The following is a 7,805-nucleotide window of genomic DNA, read 5'->3' as shown; positions in this document are numbered from 1 at the left end:
GTGAGATCGCATCGTTGAGATATCGCCCGAGAGACGAGAGATATCTCAACGATGCGATCTCACACGCTCTTCTCTACGAATACCTTCCCATATCCAAAAGTCTAAAAGTCTATCGCTCCACAAACCACCAAGCTCCCCAGCTCATATAACGCCTCCAAAACACACCACCTCTAATTAACAACCCTCTTCATCTGCGCCGCCTGCCTCGGCTCAATAAACAGCGCCTCCGCCTCCGTCAACACAACACCCTCCTTCTCCTCACTCCCCAGCGTCATCAACCGTCCCTTAACCCATGCCTTCCTGCCCTCAACCTTCGTCGTTTCCGCCCTTAACACAACAATCTGCCCCGCCATACACGGCGCCTTGTAGTCGATCTTCAAACTCGCCGTCACACCCACTTTATTCGGCAGCGCGGGGAAGCAGCATCGTGCTAGTCCTTCGTCGAGGAGCGTGGCTAGTAGGCCGCCGTGGACGATACCTGGGTGGCCGCACAGCGCTTCACCGAGGTATTGCAGTGATACGAATTCAGAGCCGTCGGCTGTGCTGAATTGGATCGGTGGGACGGCGATTTTATCCGGGCCGAGTAGTGTGCCTCCCGTCAGGTTCTGTGCGCGTAGACCCTCTGGTATCTTGAGATGCGGCCTTGAGGCAATGTATTTGGGGTCCTCCAATAACGACTTTGTGAGGGGATGCTCGAATATGCTTCGTTCTATCTCGGCAATGGCTTCTGTGCTGGGCTGAAAGAGTTCGAGGGTTTCGGCGTCGGTGGGCGGGTTCGCGAGATCTTGGAGGGAGGCCATGGCGGGGAAACCGGCGATTACGAAACCGCTGGTGAGGGTGAGGAGGGTGAGAGCGAGGGCGATGGGGATGCGGATGTAGATTGGTCGTTTGGGGAGTTGGGATGAGGAATTGGGTGGTGGCGGTGGTGGTGATGTGTGTTGTGAGGTTTGCGATTGTTCTGCTGCTATGGAAGTATTAGTTTACTAAATTCTTCTTTCTCGAGTCTTCCATATCTTTAAGACATAGATGTCGAGTTGAGACGGGATTGGGATAAAACTTACAAACACTACTCGTCCACCTAACAATCCGTATCCTATCTTCCAACCCACCCCCAGCAGGCCCTCTCCGTCCTTTTATACAACCCGGGCGGACTTCGCGCAGCGGGGCCAATGCTCTGTATGCCCCGAAACCTAACACTCTGCTGCGACCCACATGCCCAGATAAGGCAGACCTTGCGGATATCATACTTACGTAGTCAGCGCCTAGAATCTCGCGGCAGAGACTTTTTTTCTGGCTAGGCTGGACGGAAGTCGGTGAGCACGTTGGTAGCTGGTTAGTTAGTACAGTCGGAGGTTCCGCGCATGCGCGCGTTCGGTCCCTGAGCTCGGACGCTCTGCGGAATAGGAAGTGCCGAGGTTCAGAGGGTGGGATGTTGTTGGCTGCAAGGGCGAGGGAAATTTGGGACAATGGTCGCCAAGATGGTGACTATTCATGGGTTTTGTCATGTTGTATATTGGCACCTCTTAGTACGTACTTCGGCCGATGATGATGAAATGGTTCATGGCATGGGTGCCCCTTTACTTTGAACGGGTTGCCGCCAATGCCCGCATACATACGATGTTGACCAGAGAAGCTCCCCTAACCTACAGTCAGAAGACTTCACAAAATGAAAAACATAGCTCGAGACGAAGCTTCATGTGTGAATCGAGATTTGATTACCTCAGTCCTGTCCTTGGAAACTTGTTCCACTTGCTTTACACGTGGTATTTCCACTCCACCAATCCATCAAATCATCATACTATACATACAGAGTAGAGAAGTGCGTCATGTAGAACGCCATACTCATCTACGGCGTCCGTCTATCCACTTCCATGACCCAGGTGACGAAACATAATAACCCCATATAGAGGCCAGCCAAGGACTACAAAGAAAGAGCAACAACTGTCTTTTTGGACGCCAAAGATGCAGCAAGAACATGACCACCAACATTAAGGTGCGGTGAGAAGGTAGTGTAATCGTACAGGGTGGAACGCGGAGGCAAAGAAAAGGAGATTAGTGACGACTCGCTCAGTAGTAATCCCTGGCACTCTTCTGCAGTTCGATCAACCTCCATCCTCGTGTCTCGGGGTTGTTGACGTCTTCTGGTATCCGGGTTACACCGATGGCGTATGTGACTTGCTGGACCTTGTCGTCCATACCGGAGGCCAGTTCTCCAGACTTGGCGTTGCGGTAGACGTGCACTTCTTGGGTTCTGCAGGTAAGGATGAAGACGGGGATCTCTCCTGGCTCGAGCAGTTTTGCGTTCAGGACATCGACACCACGGATGTCGACAATCTTTCCGTCAGACCTTAGGCCAGCGGCCTGGTATTGTTGCATCAGCGCTGCGTATACTGAGTATTGCGCTGCTGATAGCCACTCCTTCAGGACGGCAATGTCGCCCTTGACGTATGCGTCCAGGACTTCTGGGAGTATGTATTCGCGCATTTCAGTCAGGAAGGGCTCCATTTGGAAGTTGGGATCCATCTCCCTGAATCTCTTGATGACCATGGCCGTCTCGTTTTCGGCGAAGAAGCCAGTGATGCGGTCGGAGATGCTACGAGCGGTCTCGATGATGGCGTTGTCGGACTCCCTGTAGACGGTCTTCATGTTGAAGAAGCCTTGGGCGAGCTTGGAGTTGTCCTTCCATTCTCTCCAGACTTCCTTGTACTTGGCGTCCTTGTGAAGGGTGACGTTTGTGCCAGCACTGCTAGTTGTTAGTCAAAGATCATGATGTCCTGAGATGTTTCTTACTTTGGATCTTCCTCCATTGGGCCCAAGGGTTTGCCGCCAGTTCGTTGAAGCTCGTTGAGTTCGCGCAGCTCACGCCTCTTCCTGCGCTCCTCCTTCTCGACCCAACCACCGTATCTTGACGAGCTGCCATCGTCGATGGTCTCCTTCACGGCCTGGAAGGCCTTGGTCTGGCGCACTGGCCGAGTTGCGTATTCAAGTCCGGTACCAGTAACCCTCGCAGCAGCACGAACACCCTTGACGGGCATAGTGTCCCATGTCCACGCCGCACCGTGACCAACAGCTGATGCCGTCGCCTTCAATGCCTCCGTAGTCTTTGTCTTGGCAGCCTCAGAGATCTGGCCGGCCTTCTGAACGTTTGGGTTCTGCTGGAAGTCGTGCAGCGCACCACCCAACTGCTTTGTACCCTCGTTCCAGTCTTTCGAGGCCTGGAACTCTTGCTTCAAGGTCTCGGTGAAGACCTGCCATGGTGTCTTGTCGCCGTGGGGTGGAGGTGGGGGCGCATCCTTCTTCTCTTTCTTCTGGCCCTCTTCGCCCTCCTTCTGTTCACCAGCTTCCTCCTCTCCTTCCTTCTTCTCCTTGGCTTCCTCGCCCTCTTTCTTTGCCTGGTCGCCTGCAGCCTGCTCTGAGGTGCTACCCTCCGAGGCTGTTGATTTGGTGGGTTCAGGCTCTTGGTCCTTTACGTCTTTTTGCTTTTGCGCTTGCTCGTATAGGGCGGGCCGAGAAGAGAAGTGGCGGGCGTATGCGGATGACGTGCGGAAGAGGACATCTTGGGGCAAGAATTCGCTGCGGAGGAAGCGTTGGGAGGAGGGTGTAGATGTGGACGGTAGTGACGTGCGTGTGGAGGAGACTTGCGATGTTCTCGGTAGTGTTGATATCCGTCTATACGCTGCAGCTCTTCCGTATGCGCTTGCAGGCGTAGCAGCGGCGGGTTGTATGCTCCATCGCGCAGTGGCGGCAAATGTGTTTGCTGTTTGGGGCCTCATGCTCTGGACTTGAACGCAATTGGATCTGGGTATTAAATTGAAGTAGGACCGGCCCAAGCAGTGAGCGTTGGAAGGTGGGCGCGGCGAAGGTGGGTGAGAAGCATCGCCATCTTTTTCCGAATGCCAAGCCAGCCTCGCAACCTTCTGCGACTTTCTAGCAAATCGCTGCATCCCCGAACCTCAATCGGGGCATCTACCGCCTTCAACATGGCCGGCAACACAACTCTACAGACGTTTCGATCCCTCACATGCTCAATCCGCTCATCATGTCGACACACGCAACCCCTGCGACCGTTTTCGCACAGCACACGAGTCCTCGCTGCAACTCCTCCCTCCTTCCGCAAGAGGCCTGAGAAGAGTCTCGACCAGCTGCTCAGCAATGTAGATGAGAATTTCAGTGGCGCAGCCCCCAATCCATACAATTTCATACCCGGCCAAAACCCAAACGACGCTTCTTTCAAGAACCTCGCGCCGCGCGAATGGGACGAAGACGACAAACACAAACTCCACGTTTACGCCACCAAGCACAACACACACCTGTGTCTGACACAGCCAAACCGAAACCCACTGATCTCGGTATCTTGCGGAAACATCGGCTTCAGGAAAGCGGGGCGCGGAACATACGATGCAGCCTATCAATTGGCCGCCTTCCTCATGAACCGAATCCAGGACAAGGGCCTGCTGCCGCAGATTCAGAAGTTGGAGTTGATATACAGAGGGTTTGGCGCAGGCAGGGAGGCAGTCACAAAGGCGATATTGGGTGCTGAGGGAAAGAGGATACGGCCGCTGATTGTGAAGCTGGCCGACTCGACGAGGTTGAAGTTTGGTGGTACGAGGAGCAAGAAGCCGAGGAGATTGGGTTAGAGACTGCTTGTCGAGCACGTAGGAGCGGAAGCAGACGAAGTGTACGATGATAGTAGGGTTCACAGGCGTCATGGGTAGAGGCTATGAGCACTTGGGCATGCATCACAAGAGCAGTGTATGGTGGCCAGGGCATATCAGACCAATTCAAGAGTCATGTCAGATTTTTCGGCAGTGGTGCCCTTTCAGCGGGTGGAATAGTCCGACCACTAGAATCCGTTTCCGCGATGTTGACAAGCCTGGGTGCAAGATTTCCAGCCTCATACCTAATAGGCCCTCTTGCGCTTCCTTGATCACCACGACTACTTCCAGCAGAATAGCCCGCGTTTTCCCAGCCCCTTGCTTCCTCAGTTGTCCGATGGCGTTCTCGTTCTCGATCATGACGTAGCATCGACGCTCCTTCGTCTTCGAACTCTTCGTCAAGCAACTCTCCATCAGCAGTATCATAATCCGGTGGCGCTATCCATTCCCGTGGTACAACGCATGGTAGAGCGACGCCGATGCTAGCGGCACGATTCAGATAGCTCGGCGCTGGGCGACCCGTGAGCCTCTCGCAGAGGTAGGACGTGAAGTGGTTGCAGTTCTTCGTGAGGAGGTTGTACGATGTCCCTTGGAACTCGTGTGAGGCCTGTGATCATTAGCTAGTTTCTTAGAAATACATATGTCCTTTGCATACCTCTTGTATGATAGCCTCTAGCTCTTCTTCAGGTCGGAAAGAGAAGCCATGTAGGATTGCCTGCTTGAACGTGCCACCCGGGGGTTCTTGCCCAGGCTTCGTCCAGTACACGCCTGTCAAGTCCCGCCGGTCATGTCCGCCATAAGCATATTCCCTGTCGCCAATAACAACACCTGTGTGGAGGAGAGAGCTGCCAATCGCCCAGAGTACAGTCGCGACCTTGCCGGGCGGTAACAGGTCATAGACGTGTATGGAGACCTCGGTTCTCTGCAGCGACAGCGTGGTCCTATGTTGGCTGGAACTTTTGCGCGACGGTTTGGGACGGGTAGAGGATGACATTGTCTATGGCTGTAGTAATGTATGTACAATCGAGTGTGGTTTGTATTGGGGTAGGTCTCTACGTCGGTACCGAATAAGAAGGGTGGGGTATCATGGACGCTGTTAAGGGACGATGAGTGGTACGAGGTAGTGGTACAATGACGGCAGGGCGGAGGTCAGTGAATGGGGCCAGCCCTGGGAGTAATATGCGGAGGGACAGGTGTGGGGGAGCAGATGGAGATGGAGGTCGTTGTAGCCATGACCGCCGGTTTGGCGCTCTCGAGAGCTGGAGACGCGGCTTCGGCGCTTGCTGCTTCGAGCAAGCGCCGCACGGACGCCGCCCTAGCCACATAAACTTAAGAAAATTCGATTGGACTCGCTGCACCGTCAATTAACCCAGGAAACGCAGGAGAGCGGCTGCTAGGTAGCTCTCCCACCCCTCTATTTCATCACGCCCCCCACCAGGCCTCTTACCTTTTCTTTCTCTTCTCTGATACCCACTTTTTACAACCCGGCAGCAAGCACTGCCTGCTTTTTCCCAGCCTCTTTGCACTCTTCATCTTCCCCCACCAAATTTTTCCTCTCCTTCACTGCTGCTCGCACCTACGCGTCCGCGCCCAAGAAGAAAAAGATGCCTCCCAAGAAGCAGGTCAAGGAGGAGAAGCTCCCGCTCGGCAGGCCGGGAAACAACCTGAAGACTGGTATCGTGAGTGAGAGCCCTCCCTAGCTGGTCTTGTCGCGTTCTCACATTAACAGTGATTGCCAGGTTGGCCTAGCGAACGTCGGCAAGTCGACGCTCTTCCAAGCCATCACCAAGTGCTCCCTTGGTAACCCCGCCAACTTCCCATATGCCACCATCGACCCAGAAGAGTCGCGCGTCATCGTCCCAGATGAGCGCTTCGACTGGCTAGTGGAGCACTACAAGCCCAAGTCGGTCGTACCTGCCCACTTGACCATCTACGATATTGCTGGTCTCACGCGCGGTGCTTCCACTGGTGCTGGTCTCGGTAACGCTTTCTTGTCGCACATCCGCGCCGTCGATGCCATCTTCCAAGTCGTCCGATGCTTCGACGATGCCGAGATTATCCACGTTGAGGGTGACGTCGACCCCATCCGTGACTTGGACATCATCGCCGAGGAGCTGCGCCTGAAGGACATTGAGTTCACCGAGAAGGCACACGCTGCGCTTGTCAAGGAGACAAGGAGAGGCGGTCAGAGTCTGGAGATGAAGAAGCTCAAGGAGGAGCAAGCCACAGTTGAGAAGGTCCTCGAGATGCTCAAGGACGGCAAGGATGTCCGGAAGGGCAACTGGTCGCCCAAGGAGGTATGTACATCTCACTTCCTTTCCCTGCACACCCTGTTACAAGATGACAAAGAGCGATTGCTCTATAATCCCAGCTCTCTGATGGCCCATTAACGCTGGGCTATTCTGAAGTGAAGTCCTTCTCTGATTAACAACACCCCAACCTCGTTACCTACATGGAATACCTTTCGCAAGCTTGTACTAACAGTTTGCTAGGTCGAGCACATCAACCCTCTCTTCCTCCTCTCCGCCAAGCCCGTCGTCACTCTTGTCAACCTGAGCGAGAAGGACTACATCCGCCAGAAGAACAAGCATCTCCCCAAGATCGCCGAATGGGTCAAGACCAACGCCCCCGGTGACCCAATCATCCCCATCTCCGTACAGCTCGAGGAGCGCATCGCGGTCATGTCTGACGAGGAGGCCGCCGAAGAGCTCAAGAACCTCGGTACCAAGTCGGCGCTGCCCAAGGCCATCCAGGTCATGCGCAAGGCCCTTCAACTTGGTAGCTTCTTCACAACTGGTACCGACGAAGTCCGACAATGGACAATAAGGACTGGCACCAAGGCGCCACAAGCTGCTGGTGTCATTCACGGTGACTTTGAGAAGACCTTCATTCAGGCAATCGTATACAACTACGCGGTGCTGAGGGAAGAGGGTGATGAAGCCACTTGCAAGGCAAAGGGCAAGATCATGACCAAGGGCAAGGACTACGTTGTCGAGGATGGTGATATCCTCCTCATCAAGGCTGGTGCCGCGAAGGCATAGACAGCTTGATGAGTCTTGGTTATGTGTGTATGTGTTTATGATCTACATGCGCGTCTTATGATGAGCTATATGAAAAGCAGCTAGACTGCCCTGAATGAATGAGAATAAA

At 54.2% G+C, this 7,805-nt stretch overlaps 5 protein-coding genes across 5 annotated transcripts; 2 read left to right on the top strand and 3 right to left on the bottom strand.

Moving 5' to 3' along the window:
* Positions 1-170: 170 nt before the first annotated feature.
* J4E83_008475 (uncharacterized protein) lies at positions 171-1,493 on the bottom strand (the record flags this gene model as incomplete). The annotated part of the gene is made up of 2 exons (XM_049335372.1): positions 171-958; positions 1,487-1,493. The coding sequence occupies 2 exons, from the start codon at positions 1,491-1,493 to the stop codon at positions 171-173; spliced, it is 795 nt and encodes a 264-aa protein (XP_049185638.1).
* A 574-nt stretch (positions 1,494-2,067) lies between these two features.
* Positions 2,068-3,773, bottom strand: J4E83_008474 (uncharacterized protein; the record flags this gene model as incomplete). The annotated part of the gene is made up of 2 exons (XM_049335371.1): positions 2,068-2,743; positions 2,791-3,773. The coding sequence occupies 2 exons, from the start codon at positions 3,771-3,773 to the stop codon at positions 2,068-2,070; spliced, it is 1,659 nt and encodes a 552-aa protein (XP_049185637.1).
* Positions 3,774-3,980: 207 nt separating this feature from the next.
* J4E83_008473 (uncharacterized protein) lies at positions 3,981-4,637 on the top strand (the record flags this gene model as incomplete). The annotated part of the gene is made up of 1 exon (XM_049335370.1): positions 3,981-4,637. One exon carries the CDS (start codon positions 3,981-3,983, stop codon positions 4,635-4,637), a length of 657 nt encoding a protein of 218 aa, XP_049185636.1.
* A 151-nt stretch (positions 4,638-4,788) lies between these two features.
* On the bottom strand, positions 4,789-5,649 carry J4E83_008472 (uncharacterized protein; the record flags this gene model as incomplete). The annotated part of the gene is made up of 2 exons (XM_049335369.1): positions 4,789-5,262; positions 5,311-5,649. The coding sequence occupies 2 exons, from the start codon at positions 5,647-5,649 to the stop codon at positions 4,789-4,791; spliced, it is 813 nt and encodes a 270-aa protein (XP_049185635.1).
* Positions 5,650-6,259: 610 nt separating this feature from the next.
* Positions 6,260-7,696, top strand: OLA1 (Obg-like ATPase; the record flags this gene model as incomplete). The annotated part of the gene is made up of 3 exons (XM_049335368.1): positions 6,260-6,334; positions 6,395-6,952; positions 7,148-7,696. 3 exons carry the CDS (start codon positions 6,260-6,262, stop codon positions 7,694-7,696), a joined length of 1,182 nt encoding a protein of 393 aa, XP_049185634.1.
* Positions 7,697-7,805: the final 109 nt, after the last annotated feature.

Source organism: Alternaria metachromatica, assembly GCF_023757995.1.
Source record: "Alternaria metachromatica strain BMP 0045 chromosome Unknown scaffold_24, whole genome shotgun sequence".
In the NCBI taxonomy this organism is placed as follows: domain Eukaryota; kingdom Fungi; phylum Ascomycota; class Dothideomycetes; order Pleosporales; family Pleosporaceae; genus Alternaria; species Alternaria metachromatica.
The sequence above is the reverse complement of the archived record's forward strand: the minus strand, read 5'-3'. Positions and strand labels throughout refer to the sequence as shown.